The sequence below is a fragment of the Metopolophium dirhodum genome, chromosome 1, assembly GCF_019925205.1.
Source record: "Metopolophium dirhodum isolate CAU chromosome 1, ASM1992520v1, whole genome shotgun sequence".
NCBI classification, from domain to species: domain Eukaryota; kingdom Metazoa; phylum Arthropoda; class Insecta; order Hemiptera; family Aphididae; genus Metopolophium; species Metopolophium dirhodum.
The window spans coordinates 46670680-46692485 of NC_083560.1; the positions used below are offsets into that span (position 1 = coordinate 46670680).

The 21806-nt window shown below is 30.2% G+C and overlaps 3 protein-coding genes across 3 annotated transcripts; all 3 read left to right on the forward strand.

The window, feature by feature from the left end:
• Positions 1-5036: 5036 nt before the first annotated feature.
• Positions 5037-11257, forward strand: LOC132933545 (serine/threonine-protein kinase 26). The gene is made up of 10 exons (XM_060999817.1): positions 5037-5762; positions 8118-8342; positions 8418-8583; positions 8645-8802; positions 8863-9048; positions 9124-9269; positions 9393-9603; positions 9781-9987; positions 10390-10583; positions 10659-11257. Exons 1-10 carry the CDS (start codon positions 5736-5738, stop codon positions 10669-10671), a joined length of 1533 nt encoding a protein of 510 aa, XP_060855800.1. The 5' UTR covers positions 5037-5735; the 3' UTR covers positions 10672-11257.
• A 1477-nt stretch (positions 11258-12734) lies between these two features.
• LOC132933546 (mitochondrial cardiolipin hydrolase-like) lies at positions 12735-16434 on the forward strand. Its single transcript, XM_060999818.1, has 3 exons — positions 12735-12919; positions 12997-13095; positions 15544-16434. Exons 2-3 carry the CDS (start codon positions 13088-13090, stop codon positions 16151-16153), a joined length of 618 nt encoding a protein of 205 aa, XP_060855801.1. The 5' UTR covers positions 12735-12919; positions 12997-13087; the 3' UTR covers positions 16154-16434.
• Positions 16435-18298: 1864 nt separating this feature from the next.
• LOC132933547 (thioredoxin reductase-like selenoprotein T homolog CG3887) lies at positions 18299-21805 on the forward strand. The gene is made up of 4 exons (XM_060999819.1): positions 18299-18887; positions 19488-19617; positions 19856-20051; positions 20115-21805. Exons 1-4 carry the CDS (start codon positions 18724-18726, stop codon positions 20219-20221), a joined length of 597 nt encoding a protein of 198 aa, XP_060855802.1. The 5' UTR covers positions 18299-18723; the 3' UTR covers positions 20222-21805.
• Position 21806: the final 1 nt, after the last annotated feature.

Below are 21806 nucleotides of genomic sequence, written 5' to 3' on the forward strand. Positions count from 1 at the left end.
TTTGTTCAAATGAGATCTCACCATATAACGATGAGGTCACTTTGCAGTTTAGTAGATATCTTTTATTCACTTTAAGATGAAATTCAATGTATATCGTTAGTTACTATATTGATGCTTAGGACTTTCTTATCAGAACGCTTATTTCAAATAGTCACTCACGTATTATATTTCATTTATGAATAAAAAAATGTTATTATTATTTCTTCAATAGTCAATATGTAAATTTTCCAACTGTACGGTGTGTTTAAATGAGCGAGGGGTAGTCACAACCCCCAGAACACGCTTTCCCCGGCCGCCCGAATACAAACAAACAATTCTGGTACACGTGCTGGTACAGTGGGTGTCTTTAAATTTAGATCGATGATTAACTGAATAATAAACATCATTGCAAGCATTAATACAGAATATACGATTCTACGGAGTGGAAACCTTGAACATTTTAATTAAATCATATTATTATGATATAATTTACCCACCAATTGGTTTTCTATCAACTACTTGTTATGCTCCCCGCCCAAGCTAAACCACGCAGTTCTATAGTTGTACATTCTTGATTTTGTTTATTATATTAGGTAAAGTTAATAAACAGGAATATCTGAAATATCTGGGAATTCACTGTTATTACTCTGAAATACCTATGCCCATTGCCCATTGGTACCATTCTCATGCGTAGGTTCTATTGTGTTATTTGGTAATTTATATAAATAAATATTATATTATACTCAAAATCAAGAAATGTAGTACCTTTCTAAATTGTTGTGCCTTGTGGCTTATAAGGTATACTGAAAAATACTTACAATATAACTAAGTTGGGTGCTGTGTACATGATATTTTGTATTAAAAGCGTTAGTATTTTTCAGTCATGTTCGGCAGAACGTTATGCCAACAGCTTACATTTTTGTTTAGATGATTTCTACTCTCTACACCTTTCGTTGCACATTTACTGCACGACTACACGAGTGACGAGTCACGTCCTAAACTCGGAGGGTCATGGGAACACGTCTCCGATCACGTTAGCTAGTAATACCTACTATTTTTATTTTTTAGTATAAAAATAGTTTAACATTTTTTTTAGTAGACATTATTGCATAAACTATTTTAAACGTAAAATGAAATCTAATAGTACCTATAGTTGTTATTTTAAATACTTCTTATTGATTAACTGTATTACCTATTTTCAGTTAGTTATTATTTACATATTACAATAAATTATAATAAATTAATTTCATATTAATATAGGTATCTGTTACACTTAAACTATAATATTATTATATTTCTAAAAAAAATCTATGTGATATACGAAACTGTATTTATTTTTTTCGATGGTTTTCGTGTATCCGCCTTAACCAGAGTGGTATATATTTTAATATAATGTCAAAATGTCAAATACCTATACTGAAATATTAATATTATATTATTATATATTTTGTGTCGTAGAAAATGGTATATAATAGTATTATGTCGCGGCACGATATAATCGTAACATATTAAGTGACATAACGAACTTGACGCATTGTAAAATAATAAAATAAATTTCTAAACATTATTGCATATTGATATTGTAGCTGTACGCGTCATATACGAATACGTAGGTTTATAATATTGTAATGTATAAAATTATTTATTAGGTACGCTTTTCGATTGCAGCGCGACCATTAATTAAAATCTACGCCAACGTATAAAATATACGGTCGTAAGAGCCATTATTGCGGCGGCGAAAAAATAACCGTCAATTAACAGACAATAATAATTTATACGACTTTTCGAGTACGTAATATGATTTGATGTCGGTGGATAAAAACGCGAGTTTTATAAACCTATTATTGTCATTATTTATTACTGTCCGTTATTGCCGAGCCGTGCCCGTGCGGCGGCCGAATGTTTCGTTACGGAAAAAATTGACCCCATATAAACAAACGCAAACGGATTATTAATGGCTTTGGGCGGAATTCCGACACGAAATGATAAAGACCGAGTTCGATCGACGATTATTTTTATAGTAATAATATAATATATTTTTTCGTTGACGGAAATATACGGTTTAGAACCTCTGCAATAGTCCGGACGATTTCAGATCGAGTTAGTGTCGTCCGGATTATTGGAGGTTTTTCTATAGTATCTATCGCAGTGGTTTTCAAACTGGGTGCCGCAAGCATTCACAAAGTGTGCCGCGGTCTTCCGAAAAATTCAACTATTCGTCCAAGAATAAAATTATAAAAATATAATTATTGAATAAATATTGGCACATCAAGCACACGTTTCTAATTAAATGTACTTATATAATTATAATTCAAAACAATTTTTTTCATCTAATTATTTAGTGCAAAAAAAAAGTCACTGTGCCGTGAAAATTTTTTGTGAAGCACGGTGTGCCGTGTTTAATAAAAGTTTGAAAACCACTGATCTAGTATATGACTATATACCTCGACAGTGCCGGATTACCCATTAGGCGATGTTGGCACCCACCTTAGGGCCCCGGAAGTGTGACCATAGTCTTCATCCACAGGAGAAGCCTAAATATAATGACCGACGTTTATTAAGCCGAAAAATGTCAAGTATATTGGATATACTTGACATTTTTCAGGATTTTAATGTCCCCCCCCCTCTTTCCAAATGAAATATGTATATAATTTTTAAAAAAAAATGTGTTATCTATTTACAATTAATAATCTACAGTATTTTCAGTAGGTATACCTTTAAAGTTAAAATTTAACTCCAGAAATATTATTCATCTACAGCCATAGATTACACCATCAACTACCTAGCTCCAAATCAAAAATAATACAACAATAATATCCAATAGTAGGTGTGAAGTGCAAACCGCAACGTCGTCTGCTTTAAGTCTTTATAGTATAGGTTATTTTGAAATCGACAATACATATTATTAACAAAATAAAGATAGGTACCTACTACTTAATTTATTGTGCCTAACATATCTTTATAAGTAAATACTAAATAGTAAATATAACAATGCATAAAACTATAAAAGATAATGTTTTCTGTTTAAATAAAAGTTGTATCATATTTGACTTAAAGTCGGTTGATCGGAACCCTTCGGAAATTACAGGGGCAGTCCAGGAACCATAGGCTGCCACAGTAGACACGCCTATGGGGGCCCCATGAAAACAGAAAACCGTTTTTAATGAATTTTTTTTTTTAACTATACATTTAATTTGAGAACAAAAGTCAATATGAAAATCATATTGTATATCGTGTGCAGTAAAAAAGTTTTTTGGATTTTGTCGAATTATAAATACTTGATAATATATTAATTCATAGATATATACCTATTGTATATTATCATTTATCAGGCGGTGACAAACTTTACCGTCGTACGTTTCAAGCTTTCATCGACCCCTGTAAATATTTGAAGTTATAAAATTTTAAATTAAGCATTACAATTTACTTTAAGTTATTTCTTTTTTATAGTTGTTAACAATTATATTTTTAATTAGTAGAACAATTAAAAATATTAATTAATTTTTTCTGTAGGGAAATGAATATAAGAGTTTTAGTGGAATAATTTAATAAACATTGTTTTATTTACTAAAATTAGTCGTTCATTATAAAAACTGTTGATTTTAATTATTGAGTAGGTATAGTAAAATTAAAGACGTAAGTAAATAATAATTTTCTATGGGCCCAGAAATTGTAAGTGCCTATAGGAGTCCACAACAACTTAATCTGCCACTGATAGTCAATGAGTGAATACGATGACCAAGAAAGGTTAATAAGGCCGGTTTTATATTATAATATTCTATCAGTTTTGAATTATTTCCGATAACAAATTAAAAAAAAATAAAAAATTTTAATTAATTGCGCGAATAGGTACATATTATATTATAATGAGGTGTTCCAAAAAGGTCAAGTTATATAACGAATTAATTTAATTAGCTATCAGCGATAAACTCAGAAATTAGTTTTTAACTAATTTTCGAGTAGTAGTCCCTATAATACACTACCTATCGACTTAAATTGAAAACAATGTTTGAACAATAGATAATAAATAATAATATATTATTCACGGTACACATTAATCGCGGGAGGGGATCCCAAATAACGAATTTGATGGAGATGTGAATGCTGTAAATTTAACAGGTAAATTTTTACCTATAAAATAATTTACCGTAAATTTCATTGATTTTTTTTTTTTTACTGGTAAATTAACCAGTAAAACATAAAAAAATATGCTGTATTGCTGTTAATTTTGATAGTTTAATTTTAATTATTTATTAATTGTACTATGAATAATTAAATATTCATAATATTATTTACTGATACAGAACAATAGATCCATTGTTAGTTATTTATTGTTATTATTGGAAAGAACTATATAATATTTATCAAGTACCTACCCAATATAGGCACAACAGCAGAAATAACAATCGTATCTTTAATAATAAAAATTATAGCTTTAAGATTTTTTATTGTTTAACCTTCGATTCTATACCTACTTCACCATTTTTACCATTTTACTGGTAAAAATGTACCGATATTTTTTTAAAGTAAATTCTCCGTCTCTAGGATTTGCGTTATAGCACAGAATAAAAGTTATAGTCGTATAGGTAGGTACTAGCATCGATTATACATAGTACCAGGTATCAGGTATGTATAATCAATGGAACTTTTTTTTTTTTTCTATAGGTTCCTATATACAATATTTTATATTTCGTCCGATAACTTCATAAGTGCTATCCTATATCGTGTTCCGGGAATTTGGACAAATTAAACAAATGGATTAATAAATGTGCGCAGTTCCGGTCTGCCGCGTTCGCCGGACAATAAATTGAGGTTCTACCGTAATAATAATTAATAATAATAATAATAATATGATGGCGCATATTGTGTGCGCGTGTGTGCGTGTCGGTACGTGTCCGTCCCGGTGTGTGTGTGTGTGTGCCCGTTCGCGCCTCTCCGACCTGCCGAGTGTGCCGTGTGGCGGTGTACGGCGACAGGTGTAATATCGTCGTAGGCCGGTTAACGCCGAACGCGACAGTCGACGGGCTCTCTCCTCACCCGCCGCTGAGTATCATACAACCTCTTTGCATTCCGGTGAGGTTTGGAATGTAGGTATTAATTGCCGCCGCCGCCGCCGCTGTCATGTACACAACAACAACAGACTGTGTACGTACGGTAACAAATTATTATTATTATTATTATTATTATTATTATTATAATCGTCACTATCAAAAAGTGAGGTGAAAAAATTAAAAAATCAAATCAAATAAAACCCGAACAGCGATCAGTCGTCGCATTAACTATTGTTACACAGTGCGGTACACGACAGTTTAATACGACACCTGTAGTTGTTGTACACGCGTCCTTTTTGCCATCGGTCTGTCGTCGTGTCGAACCTACCTATACGATATCGGAAAAATTGTGATCGTTACCAATATCATTGTCGTTCGATATTTCCCGTACGCGGTAGACGTGCGTGTCGGCGGAGAGCGGTCGCGTCGCGGGCGAAACCTGCCGCCGCGGTGAGACGGCGCACCGAGCGCGACAAATGCGACGCGCTCGTCACCAAGACAGCGGACAGCCGAGAGCAGTCGCCGCCGCCGCCGCGGGTCCGTTTTGCCTCGAATAATGTGGCCGAGTCGCAGGTGGCAATTGGACAACCACACAACGACGACCACGGTGTCCACTACCAGGCCATCATCGCGGTACGCTAGCCGCTGTCGGGGCGCGCCACAATAACCGTCCGGTCGCTGATTACACGCACAGGACCCGCATAGATGACCAACGATATGGCTTTCAACGAAGTGAGTGTTCCGTGCGCCGTCTATATTAATACGTGCACGGGTGTACCATTTGTCTGCTTCGCCCGACTTGACGCGCTCTCATCCGCCACAGTCTGGTGGTACTCTCGCGTTCAAACAATACTCAATGTTATAATATCGTTAGGTTTGCGTGTACCCGTCGTATTCACTTGGGCTGTATCGCCCTTAAATCATACCCTATTAGTTATTAGGTACCTAGATATAGGCACTTCTTTATCAAGTTACAATATTACCTATTTCAGAATGTTCGAGATTATTCATAGGTATTATTATATTATTCATTGATTTCATATTACTATCAATTTGTCTTCTGGTTGGCGTTTGCTTGTATAGCTTGCAACTAATAAATAGGTACGCAAACAAATAACAACAGAAACATTTTAACGTTAAAAATTCTATCTATTACAAAACAACATCACTATAATTTGTAAAGCTCTCATTGTCAACGTGTTGTTTTACATGAAATATACAAATTTAAATTATCATGTAGGTATCTACCTAAGGCACTTACTTAACGCATTGTTATATTTTTTTGTCGGTACATAATCAAGAATTAAAAATGTTATCTTATTTTGCATATTTTATTTGGATAGATAATGGGTTTAATGTAGATAAGTTCTTGCATAATTATAAAATAATTAACAAAGAAATAAACAATAGGTAAACATTCTGTGTTTTTATCTACCTTTATGTTTAAATCAATATCAGTTTTATGCGCTGTATTGTATATAATATACCTGTTATGTTATAACATAATATTTACATTACATAATCAAACATCTACCTCAAAGTTGAGTTATACAATTTTAGTCTAATCTTATGCAATTAATGACAATAAATGATAAATATTTAAAACTTATTGAATTCCAGTTCAGACGGGCAAATAATTTTACAATTTTTCTAATAATATTAATTACAGTTTTATTTGTTCTGTCAGTATAACTATATCTTTTTCTAAAAAAAAGTGGGCGTTTATATCAATATTTGTTACATAAATTAGTAGGTATTTATTATTGATTTTTTAGATGGTAATGAAACATCAACACATTGAATGATTGCTAAGGCCATAAGGGTAATGGGAGTGTACCTACCAAGGTCATTTATAGGTTTATTTTAGTGTTTTCTTATTGATACAATATTAATAAAACTTATCGATTTTCCTTTTGTATAGGTACTTTTGCTTAAGTATTTTTATCCCTATCCTTAAAAGGCCAAACAAGTTATAACTGACAGTATAAAAAACTATTCAATCAATTTTTCAATAATTTATGTAAAAAAAATTATTATTTCAAAATCTTTGGCTTCAACCATTTTATTTACTTAGCTACCTAATCCCTATAAAATAGTGTTAGTAGTGTATATATTACATATACTAATTCAATTTATTACAAAATGTTTAAAAAATTCCAACTTGGTTTCTTATTATTCAGAAGACTTAAATTAGGTATTAAAACATATAAAAATAAAGTTTTAACATTTTCAAAACAGAATGGCATTTCTAATAAATGTATTTTATGAAAACTTCTGAAGTTATGTCTGTTGTAATTATTTATTTATAGGTTCTCGACAAGCATATTATTCATTTTCATTGATATTTTAGAATTTAAAATGTGAAATTATAATAATAGTATAATAAAAGTATATCTATTTATTTTCTATCCTTACAAATAGATCTTACACAGTTAATATTAATCAAGCATTAAAAAATAAATTAACCTTTTTAAATATTATAAAAATGTACATGTTCAATAAGGTACACAATGTAATAACAGTACACATCATTATAACTTTCAGTCGTAGTATTTAGTTTTTAATGATTAAGTATTGATTATTTTATTCATTCTTAATTTTTCAAATATTGAATGTATAAATATTAAATGGCCTATTAAATGTAATTAATTACTTATCTATTAGGTATTATACCCTGTATTATACATATATTATCAATACCTATCATTAATCACGATTAGCCAGCATTTTGATGTATAGTTTAATAGTATTTACTATTTATCAGGTAAATAATTATTTTATAAAACTATAATGCAATTTAAGACAAATTACACTAACAACATTTTAAATATATTTATATTGGTATCTGTAAGTTGTTATTCCGGCTGGTGTTAAGACACTTTTAAAATACAACAAAGAAATGTAAGGTTTAAAAACTTGAAAATATAACAGCAACTTCAATGGCTGATCTCTAAATTCAACTCAATTTTTTTAAGTACTACCTAATATTATTATTTGGCTGTTATCATCAATTGTATACACTATACACATTATTTTACCTTATGACATAAAACTTTTTACAAATGTTATTTAATGTTTTACTTACAGAAAGTTGATCCGGAGCTCATATTTACCAAGCAAGAACGTATTGGTAAAGGCTCATTTGGTGAAGTTTTCAAAGGAATTGACAACCGGACACAACAAATTGTGGCCATTAAAATAATTGATCTGGAAGAGGCTGAAGATGAAATTGAAGACATCCAACAAGAAATTATGGTATTATCTCAATGTGACAGTCCATTTGTCACCAAATATTTTGGTTCCTATTTAAAAGTAAGTTTAAACACCATCCAATAGTAAAAATTGTTAAATAGTAATAACTCAAATGTATTTGTTACTTTACTTTAGGGCACTAAGCTATGGATTATCATGGAATATCTTGGTGGTGGGTCAGCTCTTGATTTAATGAAAGCTGGTAATTTTGAAGAAATGCATATCGCTATTATACTTAGAGAAGTTTTAAAAGGTCTTGATTATTTACATTGTGAACGGAAATTACACAGGGATATTAAAGGTAACTATTAACATTATTAAAAAAATATAATTTTTTTATTATCTATTATTCTGTTTTACAGCGGCAAATGTTCTGTTAAGTGAAATTGGTGATGTAAAATTAGCCGATTTTGGTGTTGCCGGTCAATTGACAAATACAACTAGTAAACGGAATACATTTGTTGGTACACCATTTTGGATGGCACCTGAAGTTATTAAACAATCTGCTTATGATTCAAAGGTTCATTAGTTTTTTAAAAGTGTTCGAGATGAAAGATTAAAAATTATATTGATTATATAGGCGGATATTTGGTCATTAGGAATAACAGCTATAGAGTTGGCCAAAGGTGAACCACCCAATTCCGAGCTACATCCAATGAGAGTATTATTTTTGATTCCAAAAAATAATCCTCCTCAATTGACAGGAAACTATACTAAACAATTTAAAGAATTTGTGGAGGCTTGTTTAAATAAAGATCCTGAAAATGTAAGCACATTGATTACTGCTATAATTTTTTTTCAGTATTATATTTTTTATACAAAATAATTTTTTGTGTTCTAGAGACCAACTGCTAAAGAACTTTTGAAATTCCCATTTATCAGAAAAGCTAAAAAAAGTTCATACTTGGTAGATCTTATTGATCGTTACAAAAAATGGAAATCTCAACGTAATGAAGAGAGCGAGACAGAGTCAGAAAATTCAGATGTGTAATTATGAAAAATATTTTTAATATTGCTAATGGTTTTATTTCTCGCTATATAAATAATATCTTTGATTATATTATTTTAATACATTTCTCTTCCGTTTTATAATTTTTATTTTTATTTTAGGGAAGATTCTGGTAAAAATGACAGTGATTTAGATGAACCCTGGATCATGACTGTTAGAGGACCCAATTCTTTAAAGCCCTTATTAAACTCCACTCCTGAATCAAGTTCTGCTTCACCATCTCAATTGCTGTCTAAGAAAACTCAACAGAATGGATCATTACAACCATCTAAAAAGTCATCCAGTAACAAATCCAATGTCGTTGAATCAAATGTAATTAATAGAATTCTTTTGCACTGTTTACTTTTCAATTAAATTAATTGTTGCAAATACCCAACAAAGTTTAATAATTATTTGTTATTAATAATTTCACAATTTAAACTTTTTGGGTACTCTCTTTACAGCAAATGATTAATTTAACACGTAATTTTGGATTTTTTATGAAATTAGTTGATTGTCAGTCATATTCATGGATCCAAAAATTCAGATAAACGCAATTCAAATTCCAAAGAGATTGAAACAAAACGCAGTGTTACTCGCATGTCAGAACATACAGATAATAAGAAACAACCTGTCCATCCCAAGACTAGCCAGAACCATAACAACTCATGCTGGTCACCGTGTCTTTCCCTTTTAATATTTCCTTTGATATCTGAGGTAAGTTACCAGTATATTGTCGATGTGTGACTAATACATCGTATCTCAAGAAAGTAAAATGTGAACACTAGATAACATGTAATTTACGTTATAATAAGTTACGTCAAAATTACAACTAAGTATTTAATCTGCTTGGATATTTTTATTAATATTATTATCATATCATGTGTTATTTTTCCCCTCTTTTTCATGTATAAATCACAGAATCCATTTTTTTGAGATACGACATATTGCTTGCCCATTGATGGTATCCGTGTAAATTGCATTATGCAGAGTGAAGTACTGACCCTGCTTAAAATATGCATACAAAACCATTTCTTTACCTAACCTAACAATTGTTCATATTTCTTACTTTAATCCTGTCTTTTGTGTGTACATATTTTAATTTAATTTGACTTTCAGTTACAAAAGAGATATCGGTACAAAAACGATGTATCCTATAAGATTGATGCTATTGAAGAGTTGAAAAACTCTTTCGAGTTGGCTGAACGTGCAAGCCCAGGCATAAGTGATCAGTTTCTCAGGGAAATGATACACAAATTATTACCATCATTATCAGAACAGAGGATATCCAACATGCTAGATCATATGATTAGGTAGTGCTTCATTATAAATTCAACTATTTGTTTATTTGATAAGTACTTATGAAAATGTTTATATTTATTTTACAGGGACAAACATTGATCACAGCTAAACATATTTTCTTTTCACGTTATTATTTCGTTATAGTATTCTCATAAACGTCCTAGCCAATCAGTTTGATCAGACAATAAATAAATAATTCATCTTTCAAATTAGTTTTTTTTTATAATTATTATCAATTTTGTTTAATTTTTTTTTTCCATTCATGTGTTATACTGTGAGTTTTTAAATACTAGTTATTATTATTATTATAATTTTTTTTTTTGTTTATAATTTGAACTGTTGTATGATTGATGTGTCATAAATTTGTTTAATTCAGATCCTAAAGTGTTTTGTAGGGTATTAGTGTTAAATATTGTGAGGGCAACTCGAATGAATAGTATTAATTATGAACCCTCAGGAACACGCGTTTAACACATTATCATTATTATTATTATTATTATTATTAATATTATATATATATTTTTTTTTACTATGTTAAGTGAATATATATAAAAAAAAATTTTGTTGAAAATTTAGAATATTAATTGAAATTATTTTTATAATATCAGAGTAAATTAAAGAAAAAGTGCTTGTATATTTATTTTTACAAAACCAAATCAATAGATATTTTCTTTACTGCCCACAACCAACTCTATATTGTTGTTAATTATTTCTTCTTTAAATTTAAAATTTTAAGCATGCAATATATAATATTATTGTTTAACACAGTATTTAATTTATTAAAATTGGATTATCACATTTTTGTTTATTTGTCATGTTATTTATATACTACTGTAATGAAAAACAAGATATAGTTATTATGTCTGGTTCTATAAAAAGTTCATGTTAAAAAAAAAATACTACATGTGCTTGGGAGGCCGAATCAATACAATTGTCGATTATCTGTATTGAAAATTATATATTATTGTTTTTGTGAGAGGAATGATCCATGAGGTGTGAAAAGCTAATTTCGGGAACACATTTTTGTATACTTTTACATGCCACGTGGGCGTGATTTTTATTTATTTTTTCTTGTTTTACGTCTTTATTTTTTGATCTTTCAACATTGCCATTTTTGTCACTTTATCATAATTTAAGTCACCTAATTGTCAACTCCTAGAAAATAGAAATTACAAATTAACTAAGTATTTTAAAAATGGTTTAATATTATATAAACTACAAAGTTGTGTCAAGATATATATTATTGCCAACAGCATCAGAAACATCAAACACAAAACGATGATAATTAAAAAAAATTGTGTAAACATCATCATTATTGAACAATGTTAGGGTCATGAGACAGTCAGACGCAAAAATAAAAATAAAACAATACATTGATATTTATAATGTTATAACTTATAACTTACAAAATACTACATTTACTTGGTCTTGGAACAATATTATAATATAAGATAATATTATTATCTTAAATTGTGATGATTACAAACATAATTATTACTAAGTATATAACCATGGTCAATGGCATATTTGCATATAAAATACATAAATATATAGAAAATATGACGTATTATACATTTATACTGTACAACTGTATAATATGACGTGATGTCTACGAGAAATTAAAATCTAATGGTTATGGATTAAAAAAAACATTATTAACATTATACAGTAATTTCTCGTATATCTACTAAAGGCGCAAAATTGTGAAATTGTTACATAGATAGACCTTTTTCTTTGGTTACACAATGAAACATTTTTGAAAAACCTTTTAAATTTTCATTCCTTAGGTACCTATACAAATTGAACTTTTTATACATTTTCAACAACAAAATAATTTTAATATTTTCTTAATTTTGTCAAAACTTAAACTTTAAATACTTATATAGTGCCTATGTAACATTTATATTCTTAAATGACCATAATAATAACAAATGGGCGAGACGGCTACTGGCTAGTTATATACAAAACAAACATAATTTTGTAATTCAAATAAATTGAAATGTGGCGGCCGATGATAAATGATAATGACGTGATGTGTTCATACCGCCGTAGTGGTATAGCACGTCATAGCGCGTCTATGTACGTACAGCTGTTTATTCCATGATCGAACGGCATTTGTTTTCCTTCGTTTCTATCACGGATATCCGCGGTTTTTATTTTCCCAGTGATATCAACCGTTTCTTACCGTTTCCGCGACCGGCGTAGATAATAATTTATATGAATATTATTTATTTGCGTGTGTTACGATTTAACAATTGTCGTTTAAAATAAAGAATTCAGAATTGTATTCGTGATTCGTGGTGTGTTTACCGTCTATTGGCGTTGCTGCTAAAGCCTCACTGGCATTGTAAATATTTACGACGTTATTGTTATATTTTAAATCTTAGAAAATTAACTAATTCGCTTTTTTTTTCTTCTTTTCAGTTTTTGACATTCCTAAACCAGTCTGCTGAGACCGTGTTCTAAAAGTGATGTCTTCTTCTGACGGTTCTACACATCTCTAGATTTGTTTCTCATGATGGGGTAGCTACAATTAAATTATGATTATAACACTCATATTATATTAATTTGTTTTATATAACATCAAATTAATTCATTTTTAAAAGATAAAATTAGAACATTTTTAATTTCTGTGTTTATAATAATAATATAGTGATATTGAAATGGTTTTAAATCCACTGATACTTGCTTTCTTACTTGTTTGAGTTGATATACTAACTAATAGAAAAACAATTATCCGTGGGTTTAAACCGTTTAAGTCACGTTGTAAATAGAGTAATTTACCAGATCTTGCACAATGAATAGAGCCACTGTAGACTCGTTTCATTAGATTTGAACACATAGGTGGTTATCTAAACTTATTTCATTCAAGGTTATAGGTTTTATTATCAAATATATTATGTTATGTATTTTAAGTATACTATTTGGGTTAAATCTTAACGTGTATTCTGTTGTCAAATAGATTTTGGAACAAATCTAGTTTAGCGGCTCCTCGAATTTTCGACTTTTTTTTTTGAAACATAAGTAATTCGACGAGTTTACAACGATGGTGCAAAAATAAATTTTCGGAAATGATTAGTTTTGAAGTTATAAATTTGTGAAGTTCTTGATTTTACGTTAATACGCATAAGCGCGTAAAAAAATGCATTTTTGTTGCACCGAGTCTATGTAAAATATACTCTATGTATATTTTTATTTTTCCATTACTTTTTCGTTCTATTCAGTTTATAATCATAAAGGTGAAGTTAAAGTACGATTAACTTTCGGTCCATGTCGTTAAGTGGTTTAAGATGTCTAGTGTTAAATAATTAAAAAATAATTAAAAATTAAATTAAATTAGAATTAGAATTAAAAATTAGAATTAATTACTAAAAATAAAAAAAATATTATGGTTACAAATTATTTTATAATATTGTTAGATTAAGAATATATTTTCATTAAATCACTATTTTAACTCTTATAATGTGGGCAGTGATTACACAGCTAGCGGCACTTGTCGCTACGCTCCGCAAATTGAAAATATCCCCCGACTTGCTATGCAACACCACCTTAAGTAAGTTACAGGGTAAGTTATGTCGTAGAATATGGGCAGTGATTACGCAGTTAACATAAAATAAAATAATTTAAAAATTTGTTATTAAGAGCGTTAAAATAGAGCGTTGCGCGCGTGAGTAAAACACCGAAAATAGCGAAATTCGGAAGTCCATAACTTCAAAACTAATCATTTCCACAAATTTAATTTTGCACCATCGTTCTAAACTCGTCGAATTACATATGTTTCAACAAAAAAAGTCGAAAATTCGAGGAGCTGCTAAACTAGATTTATACCTAGATTTTATGTATATCATAGAATTCATTTTATTATATTATGTTAGTTAATTTCCCTCTTGTTTTAAATTTTAACAGCAAGACTCTTTAGTCATTACCAATAGATTTGTCAGTTAGATATGGTTCACTACATATATCATTGTTCTTTTTAATTTTTTTTTCTATAGATCCTCCAGTATATTTAACAACATTGATCACAAAATATCTAATTCAGGCAAATGAGCAGTTATATCATAATCGTGATCAAATTTGTGGAATAAAATTAATTCTTCATTATCCCTTTGATAATTACAAATTGCATTTTTTTTTTATTCAGAATAAAATTGCAGTCAATCAAAAGATCTAATTGTTGTAGTATATTTGGCATTTTTGATTTTAAACTTCGATTAATAAATTCAGAATTATTGTTCTAAAAGTATTAATAAATACTAAATAGGTTAAAATATATTTAATGATCAATGCAATCAATGTTACATTTAGGTTCAAACAACTTTAAAACATCACTTAATATAAGTTAATATCAGCTAATATTATATTAATATAGGCAATTTAATGTGATGACATAAATTGACTTGTAAGTGTGTCTAATCTGTTATCATTTTCAGTCAATATTTCCTAGAAATGTCCTGAATTGTAACAGTAGGCCCACACAATACCGCCCGATAGGACAGTCGTTATTTATATTCGTCATCAAATAACTTAAGAACGCCTAGGCATTGACAATGATATTAAATTAGATAAACTTTTTTCAATTTAAAAAAATTGCTGTTTCACCAGACAAAACTGAAGGAATTAGGTATGATGGGTTTAAATTTGTGCATGGTGGTGGCAATGTGTGTGGCTCACGTGAATCGAGTGCTGTGTAATGGAGAGCTTCACTTAGTATTCCAATAGCTGCCTTCCTAGCTTGAATTTTGTTATGATTTACACGGTAGAGCAATTTTTTGGTTGTGACCAATCTTCAGAAATGAAAGGTAATGCCAAAAATTGACAAAAAATTATTCATTGACGTGTGCACTGTTTGTAAGATAAAAATCAGTCGCCCCCTGAGATTACTCTTATATTATGAGATAGAGTTATAAATTTATTAATCTGTGATTGGAATATTATTACTATAAGTATTTATTTAATTTTTTTTTTTAGTGTTTTCTCAAATACATTGATCAACTGGATATGTGTATCATGCATTAGTTCTTCATTAACATTAATATGGCTACAGTATGGAAGGAAAAGAACTAAGAACTGTATCAAAGTACTGTTCTATGAACCTATTGACAAAAGATCTTGCAACTGTCTATACTCATTTGATGTAGAATGTTTATCTCCGAATTGTTCAAGCTCTAAAACTAGAGAAATTATTTTGTGTTTACAAAAAGCAAGAAAATCAATGGATATTTGTATGTTTGCCATATCTAATAAGCCCATTGCAAATGAGATTATTGCTGCCCACAAACGAGGAGTATTGGTTAGGATTGTAGTTTGTAATTGTATTTTATTTGAATCAAAAGAAATTCAAAACCTTAAGAACTTTGGTATTAAACTAAAATACCAGAAAGACTTTAAATCTAGTTATATGCATCATAAATTTGCTATTGTTGACTCTACATGGTTAATTCAAGGTTCCATGAATTGGACACATCAAGCTACCTATGGCAATTGGGAGAGTTCTATAATAACAGATTTACAAAGTTTAGTCATTCCATTTACCAAGGGTTTTGAAAAAACATGGGAAAAAACTATTTTAATTTCATAAAATATCTGTATTTTAAATATTCAATTTAAGTTTATACATTGAAATATATTTTTTATATGTAATGTGTTAAAGAAAAGTTATTTGTATTTTCTCAAACATTAAATTTTTGTACCTGTTCATATTTGAAAAATTACATACCATACATACCATAAAATTTAAACAAAGCCGTTTTGACTGGTTTACATTTAAGTACTAAATTCTGCATTGTAGAAACTACATATGAAATTACTATCAATATATTGTAATTAAACATATTATTAAAAATAATTAGGTAATGTTGATTTTTATGTTAATTTATTTGTGTTTACTGTTTATTGTATACTAGGTATACTCGTTAGATCATATATTTTTGATATAAACTATTCATCTTTGTGAAACCAAATATTGGTGTTTATACTCAAAACTAGAATCATTGTATAAAAAAGTCTAGACCAAAAACTATATTCAAGTTAATTAACCATACTAAAGTCAACATAACATAAAAATTTTTCATCTGGTTTAAAGAATACAATTGCATGATAAACCCAATTGGTGAGCTAACACTTTTAAACCAACTACTCAAGTCAAAAAGTTATGAAATAAGATTTTAAGTTCATACTCATGAGATTATTATTATTATTATTATAATATTATATGACTACCTAAAAATCTAGTTATTCTAAGCTTTTAAAAAGTACTTGTAAACATATTATAGATTGATATTTATATACAAGATAATTCTTGTGTATAAGTCTATGATTAGTTATTGGGCCCATAGACCTATAAACTAATGGACAGCGCTTGGAGAGAGAGGTCAAGGGTACGATATAGAGTAAAAGAGAAAAGAGAACATGGGGGAAATACAGTATTAGTTTCATACGTCTATAATTACCCCCTTTATGTTCTTTCTCTCTTTTCTCTCTTATATGATTCCCATGCATTGAGTGCAAGGTGGAGTGGAATGGGCTGTCCATTAGTTTATAAGTCTATGGTTGGACCTATCCCGTAAATTGTATGTACATCGCTAAATTTATAATAACAAAACTTTGTTTATGGAGTAAAACGAATCAAAAAACGAGTGAACTAGTTGACTGAAAAACAATTCAACCATTGAACCATTTATAATTCCATATTCTAACTTCATAGATTATTTATGATCTGCGGTACTTCGATATTTTGGTACTTGCATGACAACAATGTTGTTATGGTTAGTTGTAAATTTTGTTGACTAATATGTTAGTTTTACAATGGCGTTTATTTTTATCCTGTATACAAAATATCTACCAGAAAGAGTGCTTCGATTTAAACTTATAGTATCTTATATTTTAGCAAATTGGATCAAGGTGGTACTTTGAAGAGGTCATTATTCGATTTTCTTAATAGTTTTTAATGCCACGTGAAAACCCACCGACAAATTACAAAAAACCGCTAAAAATGGGATTTTAATTTATAACGCTTTGTGTAACACCATAGAAACGAATAAAAAGTAATAATATTATACAATTAATATTCAACCAGACTGACAAACCGTCTCCGCTCAGAATCGTTTTTTCTTATACAACGATATTATATAACTTTGAATTCAAGTTTAATATAATCCATTATACACCGACCCATTTGTAACCTACTGTACTGCAGAGCGACATCCACTTACCCGCTTTTATAACTTGATACTAGTAAATGTGTCTTTTTTTTTTTTTTATTAAAAATAAAGTATATTTACAATCTATACATAAGTGTATAATGAGTAAGTGTGGTGACAGAGTAAGTAAGTATTATAAGAAAAAAAAATAACAAGAGAAGGAAGGCTCCCAGCAGTGCCACCTGACCAGAAATTTAAATGTGTCTATAGTAATTATTAACAATTCGATATTTCGATCGTTCAATAAAATACTCCAATATCATCGTAAATTTCGTTTGACGGCGGAGACGTTGGTGGTTCTATTATTTGTAAACAACAGTGTTATCACTTATCAATCCACCTCGACTACCACGATATGATAAGATACCGATACTCTACCGCGATAATTTACAGGTATAGTAACCTGGTAGGCAATATACCGAGCGCAAGGGGTATTTGTGCACTATCTGTGTAGCATGACGACGCACTTTCATTGGGCGAGGCGTCGGTACGAGTGGGCGGTCTACCGTCGGTATCACAGAGTCGTCGCCGACACACGATAAAGTTGTTCCGAAAGATTATTATTATTATTTAATATATTCAATTATTATTATTGGCTATTGCATAATACTCAATAACAGTGTGCTCTACAACCGTCGCTCGTGGACTCGACGTTCTGGCCCATCCCGAATCGCGTCGTTCAATAATAATTAAATCTCGTCACGTAACCGGGACAGTGTACGTTCCATTCCCGCGGTCCCGTCGAACGGCACAATAGTAACGACACTCGCGGCGTCTCAGGTCAGACTCGCGGAAAACGCCGAACCGACTGGCGCGCGCGCGCTCGCCCGTTCTCAGTCGTCTACCTCGCGGGAGTGGCGATACCCCTCCGCGCTCGGCCGCCCGTCCCGTTAATTGCTTGTGAGCAGGTCGACGTCCCGTGGTCCCACTGTCCGTCCCGTGTTCCACCATGGCCGCTTTCAGTACCGCGTTCGCGGTAGCCGTCTGCTGTTTCGCGCTGTTCGGTTCGACGTCCGTGTCGTCCGACGGTGGCGCCGGAAATCCGTCCAAGAGCGTTCACCTCGGCGGCAAAGGACCCGTCGAGGGCCAACAGACGCTCAAGTTCCTGTACTGGTGAGTGCGGACAACCGTTCGGCGTTTGCCGTTCACCCGAGCCGAATGATTTTCCCTTGGCCTTGAATTGTGTTTTTTCCCATTTTTATTTTATCGTGAGTTAGGGACCCCTTTGGCATTTCATCTCACGTTAAAAACCATGGTGTGAGCACTGCGCAGGACGCTGTGCACGCTTACACTTATAACATTGTTTGACGGCGTAGTACGTTTATTAGTCGTGCTAAGCTTGAGATGTCGATTGAAAACATACTTAGACGAGTTTAAATAAAACAACCTATAATAGGAAAACCGCCATTATTTCGTGAGCGTTCACTTATCTTGTAGTGTTTATCTCTTGAATTACATGATAGGTATTTAATTTATGTACAGTTAAAAAGTTGGTACTTCCTATGGTTTTCCACACTATTATTCAATATGCCTTTTTGTTTTTGTTGCTGTACGTTGCATTTAATTGATACACCTTTGCAAAACTGTTTCATTCTTACATCATTTGTAAAACTCCAACTCTCTATAAAAGCGTATAAAAGCATCAACAATATATTTTTGTATCTATATTCTTTTAGCATCTTATTGTATTATATATTTTTTATTTTTTATTAGTTACTCTTGCGGATATCAAAAAGCATTTGATCAATACTCAAGTATTCTTAGTGAAAAATACCCTCATCTTCACATTGATGGAGCAAATTATGACCCTTCTATGGCACATTTACTAGCAGCTAAAGTATTGGTATGTAGATCTTTACAATATTCTAATATACTCTATTCCAAATAAGTTTGGAAAAAATCAAGACGAAAACTCGTCGCGGTTTGCGCATGTACAATTTCGGTCATCGTTGGCACGCTGCCATCTACTGTCCAACCGCAGCGGCCTTACCGTTCCAAGGGTGCGCAGTTTTTCCAAACTTATTTGCAATAAATTATAAAACAAGAATAATTTTGATTAAAAAATTATTATTTTATTTTAGAGCCTAGCAAAAATGGTGATTATTATTGCCATTGGATCTGGAATCAACTTATTCGAATATATTGGCAAACAGCAACCAAACTGGTGGATCTGGTGTACATCTAATAAAATCTACGCTTGTCTTGTGGTATTTTTTGGTTCAAATATGTTTGAAGGAATGCTTATTTCAACTGGTGCATTTGAGTTGTATTTTAATGGTAAGCATGTAAAACATATTATCCTGCTGGAATATTATATGTTAATGATTTATTAATTTACAGATATTCCTGTTTGGTCGAAATTGGAAACTGGAAGAATTCCTCAGCCTGCTGAATTATTACAAATTATAGATAACTATTTATTGTTTGATAACCCATACCCTGCTTAAGTATTTCCAAACATTTAATTACCCAAAAAATGATTTCTTCTTTAATCGAGTAATATTCTGTTTTTTTTTTGTTTTTTTTATAAGTATAATATTTACCATATTGTTTTATTAAACGCTTTAGTGATTATATCATTAGTAAACAAAATAACATAATATTTTCCTACTGCTCTTAATGAATCAGGGAGGGCAAACCAAATCCCAATACCTCTGTATAAACATAAATAATGTAATTAACGTTTTAGGTTTGTGTCAGTAAAAATTTAATACAAACAAATTATTGTAAACGAATAATTTTTAAACATTTCTTGCTCGCCCGTTTCAAATAAATATGTTACACACTCAAATCACGTTAACATACACAAATTTAAATATTGCTTTAAGTACATTTTAAATGATGCTGAATACTACATATGTTATTCGGAACTATTATTGTCATAATGTTTTGGTTATTATTAGTTACACATGCCATATATTCTGTAAACACTTTTAAAAATCAATTCTGTTGCCATATTCTTTGTTCATCAATTAAACTTTTTTCTGTAAAATACAAATTATAATTTGATAGTCTTTGGTGATCAGTTCATCATACCTGTAATAGAAATGGCTTTAAATTTTAATATAACTTTATACATTCCATTCTATTATAAGTGGACGGTTTTGTACATTTTGAACTGATAAAATAAATATTGACAAAACGTATCATAATATGTAATTGTTACATTTTCTTAATTTATTTTATTATTATGAACAAATATTAATTAACTCATAGTTATTATTGTTTTAAAAATTAGAGGTCTCATTCAACGTGTTTATTTTAAGTTATTTGTTTCCAAACTGCCATTTTTCAAATTTTAATCATTAATGCCTTGTTAAAAAACATTATTTCATGGATGATTACTTATGATGACTTAACTGTTAAAATCCGAATTTTAAAGTAAAAATAATCTTATTTTTCTTTTAACTGTTAAAATTGTGTTTTTAATGAATGAGTGCATATACATTTTAAATTTAACTCATTTGTTTATATTTTATAATATTATAAATCAACAAACAATAAACTGTTTTGGAATCAGCTTTTAAAAACTAAACTGGGATTGAATTAAGTAAATCAAGATATACCAGAATTGAATTAAAGTATAAAATATTTAACAAGGATCTAAGCAGTTTATTTATTTTAAAACTTGGATCGAGTAAAATGCTGTAAGAAATTTGCAATTATATCAGTCTCGTATTTCAAAAAGAAAACTGCTGACATCAAACCCAAAAACATATTTTGATAAACTATTAAAATGTATTGACTATGTCTAATAGTGTTAATTCCAATCGTACAAGGAATTGCATTTTATGAAACAGTAAAAATACATTTTCATCTATTTGAACAAATAGTGAGACGGCTAATAAATTAAAACATCAATAACCGACTTACTATTTGTTAATTTGTTTGCCATTTTTAAATGAACAATCTCTGTTTTTGTTACATGTTGTAATTTATTTATTCTAAATATTCTTAAAATAATTTTTAAGAAATATTTTTAGGTTTCATGTGCAAATATTTAAATAAACGTAAGAGTCTAAACCAAAGAAT